Here is a 16226-nt window from a genome sequence, read left to right on the forward strand (position 1 = left end):
CTTTGACTAAAGAGTTATTATTTAATTTTAAACCAATAACAATTCAAAAGTTTAAATATTTTCAACGATTACTTCTTGAAGTTTACAAAACATCAATCTTTGTGGGACAAAAAAATATCCCAAAACATCAATCTTTATAAGACAGAGGGAATATTAACTACTACCATACTTAATCCCTATAATTATTACGAATATTAATAATAATGAGAAATCTTTAATACTTATGGATTGTGGCTTTGTTGTTTCCAAAATAATCAATAGATTAAATACGAAATTGTATATATATGTAAACTTATTTGATTTGCTTTTATATTGTGAGATATTTACGGAAACAAAAATTCAACTTAATACAATTAAATAAAAACAAATCATCGTTTAGTTTAGATTTTTCAATATTTCCTTAACGAAATTATAGTAATTAATTATGATTAGTATATATGGAAAGAATAAAAAAGCAGAAATTATATATATGTAAAGTACTAAATATTTTGGAATATGGTTCATAATCACTATAAATATATGACTAATATGTTTTGAGTACAAATGAACAGGAACCTTGATTTATCAGGTATCTAAATTTAACAGTTTAATTTGGTTCTATATTTGAGCATATTTAAAATTTTAAAAAGTAAACATATTATAATATATTTACGTTTTTTTTAAAGTTAAAGAGATTATAAATATTTAAAATTATATAGAATGTTTAAATTATTATAAATATTAGAACTCCGTCGAAAGTTTAAAATATTATAATATATTTAAGTCTATAAAATATTTAAGTAATATTAATATTTTTACTCTTAAAATTTTTAAAATCTAAAAAAGTTTCAGTTAAACCCGTTAAAACATGTATTTTTATCAAACTATAAATTAAATTGTTTTTTTTACAATTTTGTTAACATTAACTTCTATATCACATATTAACTTCTAAATGATAACCTAAATATATCTAATCTCACTATAAATACAATAGTTTCCTAACCATTGAAATATCTCACACTAAAATTTAACAAGCAACTTCCCCTCTTTTGACAACAAACCAAAATAAAGAAAAATCCATCCTTTTACAAAATTACTATCCGATATTGTGGTGTGTCTATCATTTTACAAAACTACTATCTGATATTGTGCAATGTCTATTCTCTTACAAAACTACTATCCAATATTGCGGTGTGTCTGTTTCCGTGAAAAGCTATATTTTACAAACTATTTATTCTATTAAGATTTCCAATTTACTGTATAATCTCAAATATACAAATAAACATAAACAAAGAAAATAAGTCAAAATAAAAAACTATATTACAAAAATACAAATTACAAATTACAAAAAAAAAGTAACTAACAAAATATATAATCTTGTACTGTAGCATGGAGTATCACCTAGTTATAATATTATGTTAGAATTTAGGTAGATGAATAGATCAATCGAGGCTTGAAGCCAAGCGTGTGCCAGCAAGTAAGGGGTGACACAGACGGTATAAATTATATAAGGAAAGATATGATGTATCTCTCTAGCATATTTTAATTCCTTTTCAAAGATTTATCAGTTAAAAATTAACAACTAAATATTTTTAATATACATTTTAAGAAGAGAAAAAAACGAAACACAAACAAGTTAGCTAGCTAGCTTCGATGAAACATGACGTTTATCTACTGACAAAAATAATCTCATCAGCCTTATATCTTTCTCGATTTTGCCTGTCTCACTGTTAGTAATCTTGAGCTCATTATAAGCTCTAATTTTGTTTGGTTATTTTTGGACACTTGGCTGTATCATGGAGTAGGTATTAGGTACGTTCTGATGACATTACACAAATGAATACGGAGTTCTTAAAATGAAACAAAATAACAAGGGACACAATTTGTTTTCTCTTAAAAAAAAAAAAAAAATCTTCCTGAAAAACAAAATAAGCTAAATCGCACTCAACGGTGTCGTTTAATTCCTGAATAGGCGACTAGGCCTAACGTGTCGCCGTTTATTTTGTTGCCGACAAAATACGCGGTAGTTTGATTTTCAATTGCATACAAAAGCTAGGCGACCTAATTACGTTATTTTGGTAGGTCCGTCCAAGAGAAGAACTCTTTGCTCGCATAATAAAATGGTCGGTGTGTGTATTAGTGTGTTTTGTAATCGATGGTGTATCAATTGTCTACCCGCGAAAATGTAAAGGAACATGTCAATTAATATATTGATCAGCCCACTAGAAACCCTTTATATAGTAGATTATAGATCCTATCATTTATTTGTAAGTTAGTATCGTTCATTTCACTAACTTGGTCGTTAGTACTACTATTCATACGTATTTTATGCTCTTTATCGGTTTATTCCTTCGGAGTCTAGGGACTCTGTATTGTATATGGTTTTCATGCTATATACGGACCGAATAACATATTTTTATCTTATAATTTTAAATAAATAAAGTACTGAAAGTTATTCCAACACTAGTATCTAGGAATATCAAATAAGGCTAATAAGCCACTTGTTAACAAGTAGTCCACCTAAATTCCCGTTGAAAGACAAACATAGAAAATAGTACATATTTTATTTTAAATATAGCATTTGTTTTTCTCGATACTGAAATAGAAAAGCGAAAATTATTCTGCTATTTGAATAATAAAAATGAAAAGCTAACTTAAATGGTGCATTTTGTTTGTTTATTTATATATACTCGCCTGAGAAAAAGAGAAACACGTAAGGAAAAAAATGCTTTGCTTGTTGGAGAGTTGTACTTGTTACTTTCTTTCGGGAAGGCTTAGGAGTGACGAGTGAGTACTGAGAGCTAGGAGACAGAACTGACGTGCTACGTACGTGGGTATCAAGATAAGAAGTTTATATATTTGTTCCAAAAAAAGGGTTACAAGCCTTGAAATTAAATGATTGAACTGGGACTTTCTTAATCTATCTACAACGAGAGGGTTGCTTTTAAGTAACCGACCGGTCATTAGTCCCTTGCACATTCTAGTAAAAAATGGTTATGTATGTAAATCTTAGCTTAGAAAGAGCTTAGATGAGGTGTGAGCGAGCCAAATGAAACACTTGTTAAAATATGAGCAAGACGGAATGCGAAAGAAATGACACGTGAACTCCCGTCAGATTTGATTGTTTATTGGGCCGTTGGAGACAACGGCTTCACTTTCAGAACACGTTAAAACACGTAGGCACGCGGAGTTGTTGGGCCACTGTAATGAAAGGCCCACATTCTGAACACCAACACACACGTGCCAACGTTTATCTTCAAATTTTTTCATTTTGTCCACTTTTTTTTAAACTGTATTCTTCTTTTTTCTTGCATTGGTCCTTTACATAACACAGTTTTTATCGATTAGAAATTGACCCCCCAAAATAAAGATGGATAAAAAAAAAAAATCAGGTTATAAATTTGCCTTTTAATCCATATTAAGCTGTAAACGTTGTCAAGTATGTCACGTTGATGGTCGATAGAGTAGTAAGAGCATCATTAGTGGTAAAACAGTTTACCGTTACTCAAAAAGGAAAAAAAATTAATATTTTAATATTTACTAATAAGAAATTGACAGCTGTGAAAAATGAAAGAGGAACGTTTCTTCCCCTAGTATTTGGAGCAGCGTTCTCTTACATTTCTCTTTTTTTATATATTTTTTCATTAAATTTTAATAAGAGAATTTTGGGAAGAAACCATGAGTAATCATGGTCTAAGAGGATACAGAATAAATTAATTACTATTAATTTTTGTCTAAATATGATAGAAGACTTAAGAAATTTTTTTACTATAAAAGATTCTAATTCCTAATTATTTTTTTTTCCTGATCAACCATACTGTATGGTCCATACTGATTAATCAAGTTTCATAAAGAAAGAATTATAAAAGCACATTAAAATGTGAGATTTATTACGCATGCACATTTATCAAAGACAATGTTCCTTACTATACACTCAATTAGAAAATGGGTGGTGAGTAAGTTTCTGAATCAATATTATTGACAAAAAAAATTAATTTTAAAAATAAGTTACAAGCTATAACTATATACTAATAAATTCAGAATTTGATGTTTTAAGAAAAAAAGAAATCAGAATCTCTAGTCCCAAAAAAGAAAATGACGAAAACATTTAACCTAGGTCCTAGATAAAGCAACTTCTCCCTCCCCTCTGCAACATTCTAAACACAAAACAGAGAAAAAGAGAGAGAGATCACTGTATGCATGTGTATACATTCATATATATATATATATATATGCTATAAGCTTAAGCAAGCCTCCATTGAAAACAAAAACAGAGGGGACATGCACAAAGACAACGAAGCGGGTTCGAATCCGGTTCACGGGTCGAACTACTTGATTGTTCGACCACACCGAGGTGGGTTCAGAGACTTGTTCCGGTACGGTGTCAGGGACGACGAAACGAGCAAAGAAAAGTTCTTGGAGCGGCCTGAAAACGGAGGATGGAGTACGATGACGATCGATGAGGAAGCAGAGGATCACCGTTTGGTAATCGTTGTTTCGATCCTCGTTCGTAAGATCATCAGACTTCTCCGAACGCCGATGGAATACACAGGTTTCGTCATTGACTTCTTCCTCAATCTCTTCTCTGCGAATGGTGGATTCTTCGGTTTGCTTCTCAGGTTGATTCAAGGTAAGTTATAATAAAGTTCGAAACTTTGAATCATATATATATTTTTTTTTATGAGCTTGGATGGTTTATTAATTGTGAATTGAATTTGTGTTGTAGCTAAAGTTGTGATACCAAAGAGAGGCTCTGTGACATTTGTGAGTACGATTGGACAGCTTGATGAGAGAATTGGTCTGTATAAGGAATGGAATTTCGTCGAACACTTGGAGGGCATTGACTCGGTCAGTTCAGGTTCTTCTGGAAATGCTAAAATCGAATTGGGAAGTCGTGGGCTTATGGATTTGTGTGTGATGGCGTCAAAGCTTGCGTATGAGAACGCCAAGGTTGTTGAAAACGTCGTTGATCTTTATTGGAAGGTAAGTTATTATCAAGTACATAAACTTTATTCAAAACACGTTTCATGAGAGGAAAAAAAAGTTTCCAACTTTATATAAAGTTTTCATCTTTTAATGCCTGCAGATGAATCTGGTGGAGTTCTTGGATTGTTGGAATGGTGAGAAAATGAGCTTTAGCGTTTTAGCATTGCTAATTAGACAGGTTTAGTTTTATACATGCATGTGTGTTTGCAGATTATCAGAAGCAGTTGTCTACACAAGTTTTTATACTTACGGATAAGGAGAAAGATGCAAACTTGATAGTAATAAGCTTCAGAGGCACTGAGCCATTTGATGCAGATGATTGGGGAACCGATTTCGACTATTCTTGGTATGAAATCCCCAATGTGGGAAAGCTTCATATGGGTTTCCTTGAAGCAATGGGTTTAGGCAACAGAGACGACACTCCCACTTTCCATTACCATCTCTTCGAACAAACCTCCTCTGAGGAAGAGAATAATGAAAAGAAACTCCTAGATATGGTAGAGAGAAGTGCCTATTACGCAGTCAGAATCATTCTGAAACGTTTGCTTTCGGAACACGAAAACGCTCAATTTGTAGTCACGGGTCACAGCTTAGGAGGTGCTTTAGCTATACTGTTTCCCACATTGCTTGTGTTGAAAGAGGAAACAGAGATAATGAAGAGACTGCTTGGAGTTTACACGTTTGGACAGCCGAGAATAGGGAACAGAGAGGTTGGTTTATTCATGAAAGCTAAACTGAACCAACCGGTTGACCGATACTTTCGAGTCGTTTACTGCAACGATCTTGTCCCGAGATTGCCTTACGACGACAAAACTTTCCTCTACAAGCATTTTGGACTCTGTATTTACTACGACAGCTTCTACAACGAGACGGTAATGTTATATATATCATACTTGACTTGACAAACTTTAAGGAGTTCAAATTTGAAAATGTGAAGTTGGCTTTTGACTAATGATGGTTTTCTTGTATATATATGACAGAAAGCAGAGGATGAACCGGATCCAAACCCTTACGGTTTTCGTTACGAGATTGTTGGTCATGTAATTGCGGTATGGGAGTTGGTTCGAGGCTTGACGATGGGGTATACTCATGGACCGGATTACAAAGAAGGATGGTTTAGGATCTTGTTTAGGCTTATGGGGCTGTTGGTTCCTGGTCTCTCGGATCATTGCCCGACTGATTACGTGAACTCAGTTAGGCTTGGATCAGATAATGCCCTTCAGATATCCCCTCTCTGAGGAGTGCTCTGTTTTTTTTTTTCGAACCGGAACTAGGTAGGTTCTTGGAATAAATCTTAACCGGAACCCGGTTAAGTGTTGGTTCGTATAATATAATAAGATGAGTTCTGGTTTGTTTAGCTTGAGTTTGAGCCAATAAAAGAAGAGGACCAAAGTTTTGCCAAAATTAAAGTTTTATTTTTTTATTCGTTTTATTAGTTTGTCGATGCATTGATCTGAGACAACGATCAAACAAGATCTTACATATAACCAAAAGAGACTTCTTTGGGTCAAAATGAAACCAAATCCAAAACTTCCCAAAGATTTCAAAGTATGAAACTCGTCTTCTTACATAACTTCATCCAAACTCCGCCAGCTCAATCGGCGGATAAAATCTCTCCTTTCACTTTATGCAAAATAACCCATGAAAACAAACAAAAAAAAAAACAAAACCAAAAGATTGACATCTTTAGGTTAAAAAAAGTAACAAGGGTTTTGCAGGGTTATTGCATCAATTGAAGAGAGAGAATCAAAAGTTCTTGGAGAGGGTTCAAAGCCATGCAACCAAACAGCCACCAACACCAACGGAGAGCTTCAACATCAATGGAGCTTCAAGAAGAAGGGACAAGGAGTTGTCCTAGAGGAAGGAGGGGATATATCATATATATATACATATATAGTTACATGTAGAGGTTAATCTGAAGTGAGAATTTCAAAGGCTTCTCTCTACTCATCGTCATGGATGTACCAGCAGCAAAGCATGGTGGCGCAACGGCGGAGAATGTAGAGACGAGCTCGTTGTTCTTTCACCAAAGAAACACATTTGCTTGTAAAGGCGTGACCTTTGTTGAACTTTCTCTTTAATCCTGCCATTTGGTTGAAACTTAGGGTGCCACCCAAAAAAAAAACCCTTTGTGGGTGGAGGAGGAGAGTGCAAATGAAATATTTCTGATGAAGGAGAGAAGGATTTGATCAGTATATATAGCTAAGAACAAGAGGAAGTGTAGTAAATAATAAGTAAATTAAGAGGAGATGAACATGGTCTTTTTATTTTATTTTATTCATTGACATTGAGATTTGCATGGCTCGCTTTTAATTCTCCAAGGAACTATACTTTCATGAAATCGTAAACATATTATATTATATCAGTGTCTCATCTATTATATCATGGACTGCCAAGAATATATATTATCTTATGCAAGAGTGTTATCTATATTTGTTAGTTTGCAAGTTTCTTTTGATATAACTAATCCTACACCGAAATAAAGACTAAATCTTTTTTTTTTTTTTTTTTTTTTTAAGACTAAATCCTTTAAACATGTGAAGTTATGTATTATTGATTTATTGTAATTCTCTAGGATTGAAAGATCAGTTTTCATTTGTCATTGTATATTGCTTTCTCACTAGTAGTATATCTGAATTTGAATATGCATGGTGCTATGTATGACATCTGAGTATGACGAAGGAGTATAAAATTTGGAATTTCGCTCTATCAAAACTGATTTCCTCTTATAAATAAAGATAAATTTAGTCTTGACAACTGATCGTGAAAATTATATTTTGTCTTTATATAAATGTAAGAAACGCGGTTAGCACTCCTACCAAAAAAAAGAAAGAAACGCGGTTAGCACAGCTGTGGATGCATATATAATTTACTTGTTTTAACCCTTAAAAGGAAATGATTATCCTAACAAAATTATTGAATAGGCTTCAACACAATTTTTTAACTCGAATAAGAAGAAGAAGAAGAAGAAGAAGAAGAAAGAGTAGAAAAGGGACAAAGGTGGGCTTAAAAAGAGGAGAGATGTTGAAAGAAGACAAAGCATTGAGATTGGGTTTAGGGGAACATGGAACCGGCAATCTTATCTTCGGTTTCTCCACTTGAGTAGGTTTGTTTGGTTCGCTTCTCTTATTTTAATCTTAACTTTCATATTTTCATCCTAACAATCTCTTACAGCATAGAACCATCCTATGCATCAAACCAGTCAAAATATATATATGTAAATAGCATTTTTTTTGTGTTTTCTATCAAAGTATACTTTAGACGTCTGTAATTGAATTTTCATTTGGTTTGTTTAACTTTGCAAGTTGTATGTTAAAATATGTAATTTATTTTACTTGAAACTGCATGTAAATCGGTAACACAAACTAATATGAACAATACCATATCTTCTAGATTATGGTCGGACGACCAACCATATCAAATTGAGTTTGAAAACATTATCTTTAACCATTGGCATATTAAGTTATGAACACAAAAATCTGTATAAGAGATTATGACTGTTCCCGTTTCTCTTATCATTCGTTGCGGTTTTACAGCTGGGTAGAACAAAATCATCCCTCAATGATTTCTTCCTCATTTTTCTAATCAGTCCTGCATCACTTCGAGTATCAATTTCCGGATCACAACAGATTCGGATCACATTTATATCCTCACCAATCACATCGTTTTGTTCACATTATAATTATACACACCAATAATATATACAGTGTTGTATACACTATTGTCGGTCTAAAGGCTGCTAAGCCCAACCAGTATCAAAATGTTGATTAATGATGTTTCCTATTAATACGTACGTCCATGTTGGGGGTGGCATCCTCTTCTCAAGCAATTGTATTGAGAACGAATCGCCCTAATGGTCAGGGCCCAATATTTAACTCCAAACCATTTTGAATATAAATGGGTCTTGTGACACACTAACAGCCATTACTACGGAAATTTGTTCTGTGAACCATTAACTAGACTTGAAAATTTCTAAATTCTAATAGGAATCATGTATGTATCTATAAAAGAAACAAAAAAAACAGAAATCGTTTCATTTTTATTGAGTTGCAACCTTACAAATATGCTTTATCTTAATCCTTTTCACAACCGGTTGATCCGAAACGCTGTTGCGAAAATTCGTTGAATTACAAATTCGCTGCCTTTAAGGCTAAGAATAACATTGATATCAATTGAATTAGGCCAAAGTAACTAGTATCCTACTGTTACGTTCTTTCTTCACATGACTGTTTTTTGGAATAAAAGTTCAATTTCTGTATTTGGGAGAAGAAAAAAAAAGAATTATAATCGGACAAGCAACTTTTAATCAACAAATTTTGGCTTGGAGAGTAGCGCATACTCCATACTCCACCGTTATTTATTTAGTTACCTTCTTTTTCTATTACTGATTTTCGATTTTAAGTTTTTTTAAAAACTCACTCCTTTGGGTAGTTTATAAATAGTAGTATGGAGTATGGACCGTATGGTACATTGGTCCAGATAGATACCATCGCCGGAATCGAACACGTCATTGATGAAGCTATGCAAGTGCATGCATTCACTGAGTTTGCATTCCTTTGCTAATATTATATATATGTAGACGAAGATAAACAAAATAAATCAATGCAAGGCAAAATCAAAGACTGTTTCTTCTCGTATAATGAGTCGTATAATTTAACTTCCATATACAAAATCGTTGAATATCCTACTGTATACATACACTAATACACATCATATGCACGCCTTCTATATATATATTTTTGTTGTTTTAACCCTAAATCGTATGAGAAAAATTTGAAGAAACAAAAAAAAGAAAGAAAGCGTGAGACAGCCTTAAACACGTTTACGACTCGCGTAGCTTTTGCCCACATAATGATAATAATTACTATTGCTCTGGTTTTTACTCCCACCACTAGAGCTTTTACCGCGCAGTAAAAAAGACAACGCCCTCCACAAAAACGACTTCCTCCGCCGCGGTGAAACTGCGGTCACGTGACCAGCATGTGCTCTAGTTGACGACTTCTTAATCACAAGACCTCTCACTTCCTCCGGTGGCTTGTAATGCCTAATCAACGGCCACTTAATCCCATCAAAAAACGGATGACGTTTGATATCTTGCGCACCCCTGGCGCATCCTAGCCTTTTCCTCGGGTCTTTCACCAAAAGCTTCTCAATCAAGTCCTTGGCTTTCTCCACCAGATCACCGTCCACGTGGAAACTCGCGGTCTTAGTGGTCGATACTATATTGCGCAGGGTTTGCTCTTTGCTCTCTCCTTTAAACGGCGTCGTTCCTTGTAGCATCTCGTAAAGGAATATTCCGAACGCCCACCAGTCAACTCCGCTTCCGTGTCCGTTTCCAGAGACTAGCTCCGGCGCAAGGTACTCATGTGTTCCGACACAGGACCTTGAAAACGCCGTCACTGGCTCTGCCGCGAACTCAGACACGATCTCTTCTCTCTCGTATTTTTCCTCCGTTTGCACGGAGAAGCAGCCGCTTCTTCTCCGACGAAGCGACGGAGATGAAGAAGTTCTCCGGTACCGGCGAGATTTAAAAGTAGGGACAACGTCAGATTTAAAACAGAGATCAAAATCTGACAACATGACGTGTCCGTCTTCACGGAGCAAAACGTTTTCAGGTTTGAGATCACGGTAGACGATCCCCATTGCGTGAAGATACTCTAAGGCGACGAGAACTTCGGCGGCGAAGAACCTAACCGGCTGAATCGGTAAACGGTTACCAGGTTGCTTGCGTAACAAGGTATGTAAATCTCCGTTTGGTGCATAATCAATGAGGAGACAAGTGTAGTGAGACTCGTCGATACGAGCGTAGAGCGTAGGGAGGAAAGGGTGGTCTAGCATGGAGAGGATCTCTGCCTCCGTCTCGACTTGAGAAAGCTTCTTCTCCGTCGTGAGACAGTTACGATCAATGACTTTTAAGGCGAATCTTGCGGAGGAGTCACGGAGGTTACAGAGGAAGACTCGGCCTAGGTTTCCGCTTCCGAGGTGGCGTATAAGTTTAAGGTGACGGAGATGGATGTTTCCATCGGAGGAGAGAAGTTTTGCAGATTTGATTGCTGACCAGTGAGGATCATGACGACGGTGGTTGACCGTGGAGGAGGAGACGGATGAGGTTGTTACGGCTGAGGAAGTGGAGAGTCTATCGTTGAAGCTTAAGGTTAAGCTAGAACGAGCGCTTGAGGAGGCGAATGTGCGGTCTGTGACGGTAGATGTGAAGCTGAGATCAAGATCGGTGTCAGGGAAGTAGAAATCTACTTGTTCCATTTTTGTTTTCTTGCTTCACTTTTTTTTGTGTGTGTAAAGGTCAGAGGATTCTGAGATATTTATAAAGATGTTATGGTGGAAACGTGAGGTGAGATGTGGTGTTTAATTAGTTAATTAGTTTGATTAGTTTAATTATGTTGATTGCTTAAATGAATTTTTTTTTGTGTTTGGGAGTTTTGGGAAGTTGGGAAATGACAAGGGAAAGTGATAATGGGTTTGACCTTAACGGGTTGTTTGTTTTTTATTTGATTCAAGTAATAAATAATTATAAAAACATAAGTGAAAGTCATTATGACTAATCTTGGGTGTGCAAGCACATGATCAAACACCGACGATTTTATATTTTAAGAAGAATACGAAGTTAAAGTGAAAAATAGCTCGAGAAATTGATTATAAAAAATGTCATAATTCATAACAATTTCTAAGTTAATTATTAGAGTAAAAACAACATAAGACTTGACGGGAAAATACAAATTCAACTTTTTACGAAAATTTTATTATTGTTTTAGGTTTTATTTAGGTGCGTAACAAAGATGAGGATGGAGTTTACAAAAAAAAAAAAAAAATTGGATGTGAAGAAACATATGGTCAGTGAAATTAAGTGGGGAGAGTCTGTGTGCATTAATGAGGCAGTAACAGCTTGTCGGCTGTAAACGTTCCTCAAAGTTAGCTTCATCACACTTACGTTACGTGTAGTTACTCTACAGTCTACACTTACGATCTTATCTATAACGTTTAAGGAGTATTTATATTCATTATACATTTCTACTACTCGTTATATCATGAGTCACATACACATAGACATAGTTAATACGTATTGCCAAATAGAGTAACTCACTATACTATTCACTATTTGCTGCTATTATTCATACTATTTTGTTTTAGACTTTTAGTCGCTACGCAATAAATACTAACTTATCACAAAGAAACTAAAAATAATAATCGACTAGCAAAACAAAAAAAATCAACGTATCTCATGATTTTTCACCTATCAAAGAAAGAGAAGAGATTACGAATGCAAACCATGCATGGGAATATATTAATTCTTAACGTGTTTTGGAAATCAAAAACATAATGTAAAAAGTTGTATGTGACAACTTATGATAATATTAGTGAATGGATTGAAAGCATGTATGATCTTTTCATAAATGATTTCAGTTTTGTTTTTGGTAAACAGCAAACATTTTGATTATGAAAACTATTTTCTATCCTCTCCCTAACGAAACAAGATTGAATAATTGGTGTTTAATTAGTTAAAACTTAAATTTTATCGTTTTTTTTTGTGGTGGGGGTCAGAAATTTAAAGAGGGATTCGCATGTTGAAGAGAATATGGGAACTGGATCTCCATGTGATGGGCCATTACTCAGTCTTCTTACCGTTGCGGGACCCACGTCGACTTTTAAAGTCTTACTTTGTCCGCCACGTGGCCAACATAGGACCCACCATTGTCGTGTTTAAAATTCGTTTTATAATCTTTTTGGGCAGGCCCTATAGTTTTTAAAACTAAATATTACTTATAATTTAGATTAATAATTCTTTCAATAATCAATTCTCATTTATTTCATACCTAAATTATTATTATTTTCAATTGAAAAATTATTCTTTTCTATAATATCATTTTTGTTTTATTTTACGATCAATTATAGTTTCGATCAATTATTCTTTTTTTTTTTTGGTTAAAGTCGATCAATTATTGAAGTTATCAGATTATTAGCTCGTGGTTTGCTCGTTGATCAGGTTGATACATCATACATGGAGTTATTATCAACAACATAGACATCTTAATTAGTCTTAAAATAGCTAACGGGTGACATTTGACGATTAGTATATGGCATAAACCGGTCGTATAGCGAAGAGAATACGAAGATGAATTAATAATTGATTTAGGTATGGTTTGTTCAAAGAATATGCTTACACTCAACTTATAATTAAGAACAAATTTTATATATGAATTATAGTCTACATATATATATACCAGATCAGATGATGACCGGTACATAATGATGCAAGTTGCAAAACAAAATCGTGAAAACATAAACATTGTTAAACCCAAGATCTGAGGAAAAGGAAAACAAACGAGGATCGGATCTTCCCCTAAGTTATATATGTTAACTGGTAACTGAACACAACAATGACAATATATATCATTATAAAGCGATTTGCATTTGAAGTAATGGGATTTTCTTTTAATCAACCACGTGGATTTTTGGCGTTTTGAATCGATCCATTTATACTATGGTTGATGATCGAGCGTGATTATAACATTATTATTACGTCCTTATCAATAATACAATTTCTATCATGCAAGTAGCCTTACTTTGCAATCTACGTACTAATGTGACTTACAGTATATATACAAAATACATGTAAGTAAGTATGGCATCACGTTAGCTATATCACTATATCACGAATGACCTAACTCTCATTGAAGATTTCTTGTTTTTATTTGCTTCAGTTTCAAATGCTATGAATGATAATAATACACTGACAGGAGAAAAGAAAACAAGAATTTGGAGAAGAAAATAATAATAATTGATGGTAGCAAAGAATCCAACCTGTATTAATTAAGAGAAACCATTAATATTTGAAGACAAAAGAATGCTAACCTTTCATGTGATGTAATAGTTCCATTTTGTCACAACTACTTCTAACAGAAAGAGAAACATCTTCTCATCTATGTGTGATGTCTATCAAATAAAATCTTTATAAATGTAGCTACATTGGTCACTTAAATCTCGAGATTAATCTGATCCGTGCCCAACATGAGAATGTGTAAATTATACATCATTTTTTCCGTCAAGACCTTTTTTTTTTTTTTTACAATTCTTCTTTCCAAGACCAAGATTGGAGTCATATATATATTAACGCCCAAAAAATAAGCATTGAAGTGTAAACCATAGTAAGCCCTTTTTGAGGTGCAATGCATCTTAGTTTGAATTCTTTATAAATGATGCGATGATTAGTTTGATTTATTTTGGTTAGTGTGTCCGAATCAAGCTCCCTGGTTAATCCAAAGCACTTTACTTCAACAAGTTTGAGATGGACTCATATCACATGGTACCAAACGTTCATTAAGATCAAAACAGAACAGAAGCTCCTAATCATCACCTTGGAGCCCACAACCAATTTATTTAATGAAATAACAACAACATATCATATGGGTTTTCAAATACATTGAACTATGCCCACTTTATAGGTTTAAATTATTTAACTATATAAATAAAATATCTAACTAGTAGCTTTAAAATATAATATAATGCTATTTACTAATTATAAACATACCCAACGGCCAACGCACCAAGGGACACACACACACCAAACACATCCTTTCCAACTACAACAAGTCTACAATTACTCTCCAGAAGTCAAACAGTGACGTTGACTAAGTAAAATCTCGGCCATGTCTCGTAGTAGACAATCTCAGCCCATATCTGTAAATAGGCTTTGTGATTGATTTATCCACATTTTGTAGTTTAATCACTGTCCGTGTATTATTACAATTGAACTACAAAATAATTTGTCAAAACAGTGACGTTCAAGGCAGTGATTCACTGAAGTTGTCAAAAAGTGAAAACAAAGCTCGTCGAGGACTAAAACCTTTCAGCCTTTTTCCATAGTTTGTTGAGATGGTTAAAGAGTTAGATTATGACAGTAGTTCAACCGACTAAATCCGATTATCTGAAAACTCAAAAAAGGATAAATCAATCAATTAGAGAAAAACATTAATATTTGGTTACTCTTTTATTCAAAGTACTCTTTCACTTCAAGTATTCAACCAAACAGGACCATATATATGTCTGTGTTCTGTCCCTCTTTGTTACTTTTTCTTTCTTTCTGTATTCTTCAACTTCGGTGCTTAGGGTGCTTCAAATCTGCTGAAGAGTCGATACGAAGAGATAAGCGAGAGTAACATATAGAGAAGGGAGACAACGAATGTGAACACAACCGATTCTAATGCCTTGTGACAGAAGATTCCATAGGAGTCACAAGCAGAGCTCCAAGTAATGGGTATGTTTCCATAGTATGCTAAGTAAACCGTCTCTGCAGATACAGACCCAGCCGCTAGAACCAGGTAGGTGACCACCTGATCAAGCAAGAACACTGTCCAGACTTGGTGCTTGCTTATTGGACATGGAAGGGCTAATATCGCGAGAGCAGAAATAAGAGAATACGTAGCACAAACGCCATTAGCACTCACCAAATACCTACAAGCAGGTAAAAAAAAAAGCAAAGGTTCATTGATTATTAAATGTCTAGTGTGAAGCAAGAAGAGATAGAGAGCTGAGAGAAGAAGGTAACATGAAAGCTCCAAGATTTGAGTAAGAAACAGAGCCAAAGTCGTTGGAGATGGAGTTCTTGATCATGATCACGAGACCCGCAATACTTAGAGCCATTGATACTACTCGCACGACCGCCTCTGCCGTTTTCTCAGTGCGGTTAAGCTCTAGAGCTGAGCCATCAATGGCTGTTTGATCGGTCTTGTCCATATTTTCTTTTTGGTGTTTTAAGGAAAGAGAGGTCTTTGTTTTTTATAATGTTAAGGGTTTCAAGTCACAATAGACAAAAGAGTCGCTCAAGCATTCAATATAGTCATGTGATTATATGCCGTCACTAGTCTCAGTTTTAGGTGACTCTTGTTTTGCCTGCTCTAATTTATCATTTTGTCTTCCAAATTTGGAATTAGCGTACTGGAAGTGAAGGGAGTTTGATATTCCCTCTGTTTTAAAATATAAAATGTTTTAGTTAAAACACATATTAAAAAATAGTTACTTTTAAAAAATTTAACCAATCATAAACAAGACTGCATAATATAAAATTAATCTAAAAGTTGTATAGAAAGTTGAAAACATCCTATATTATGAAACTAAAATATTTCTCTAAACATCATATGAAACGTAGGGAGTATTTGATTAGGCCTTAGTAATTAATGATAAATAGGTTGTTTATTTATTAATATGTCTCCCTTCATTTATGATTTTCGGATTTATGGGGCTATGTT

At 34.3% G+C, this 16226-nt stretch overlaps 2 protein-coding genes and 2 pseudogenes across 4 annotated transcripts; 1 reads left to right on the top strand and 3 right to left on the bottom strand.

The window, feature by feature from the left end:
* Positions 1 to 4025: 4025 nt before the first annotated feature.
* LOC104779169 (triacylglycerol lipase OBL1) lies at positions 4026 to 6369 on the top strand. The gene is made up of 5 exons (XM_010503553.3): positions 4026 to 4609; positions 4706 to 4962; positions 5066 to 5099; positions 5176 to 5837; positions 5946 to 6369. Exons 1-5 carry the CDS (start codon positions 4180 to 4182, stop codon positions 6201 to 6203), a joined length of 1641 nt encoding a protein of 546 aa, XP_010501855.2. The 5' UTR covers positions 4026 to 4179; the 3' UTR covers positions 6204 to 6369.
* On the bottom strand, positions 6359 to 7129 carry LOC104779175 (small polypeptide DEVIL 19 pseudogene; annotated as a pseudogene). Its single transcript, XR_015558414.1, has one exon. The product of XR_015558414.1 is annotated as a small polypeptide DEVIL 19 pseudogene (transcript).
* Positions 7130 to 9590: 2461 nt separating this feature from the next.
* LOC104779183 (serine/threonine-protein kinase WAG2 pseudogene) lies at positions 9591 to 11412 on the bottom strand (annotated as a pseudogene). Its single transcript, XR_015591588.1, has one exon. The product of XR_015591588.1 is annotated as a serine/threonine-protein kinase WAG2 pseudogene (transcript).
* A 3524-nt stretch (positions 11413 to 14936) lies between these two features.
* Positions 14937 to 15877, bottom strand: LOC104779196 (CASP-like protein 2A2). The gene is made up of 2 exons (XM_010503573.3): positions 15527 to 15877; positions 14937 to 15432 (listed from the first exon to the last, which is right to left on the bottom strand). Exons 1-2 carry the CDS (start codon positions 15712 to 15714, stop codon positions 15084 to 15086), a joined length of 537 nt encoding a protein of 178 aa, XP_010501875.1. The 5' UTR covers positions 15715 to 15877; the 3' UTR covers positions 14937 to 15083.
* Positions 15878 to 16226: the final 349 nt, after the last annotated feature.

Source organism: Camelina sativa, chromosome 1, assembly GCF_030686135.1.
Source record: "Camelina sativa cultivar CO46 ecotype springtype chromosome 1, ASM3068613v1".
NCBI classification, from domain to species: Eukaryota; Viridiplantae; Streptophyta; class Magnoliopsida; order Brassicales; family Brassicaceae; genus Camelina; species Camelina sativa.

Coding starts and splice junctions, on each gene's coding strand:
- LOC104779169 (XM_010503553.3), top strand. CDS start 4,180: ATGTGTATACATTCATATATATATATATATATATGCTATAAGCTTAAG. Junction 5,100..5,175: donor GTTCTTGGATTGTTGGAATG/GTGAGAAAATGA, acceptor GTGTGTTTGCAG/ATTATCAGAAGCAGTTGTCT. Junction 5,838..5,945: donor ACAGCTTCTACAACGAGACG/GTAATGTTATAT, acceptor TATATATGACAG/AAAGCAGAGGATGAACCGGA.
- LOC104779196 (XM_010503573.3), bottom strand. CDS start 15,714: ATGGACAAGACCGATCAAACAGCCATTGATGGCTCAGCTCTAGAGCTT. Junction 15,433..15,526: donor TCAAATCTTGGAGCTTTCAT/GTTACCTTCTTC, acceptor ACCTGCTTGTAG/GTATTTGGTGAGTGCTAATG.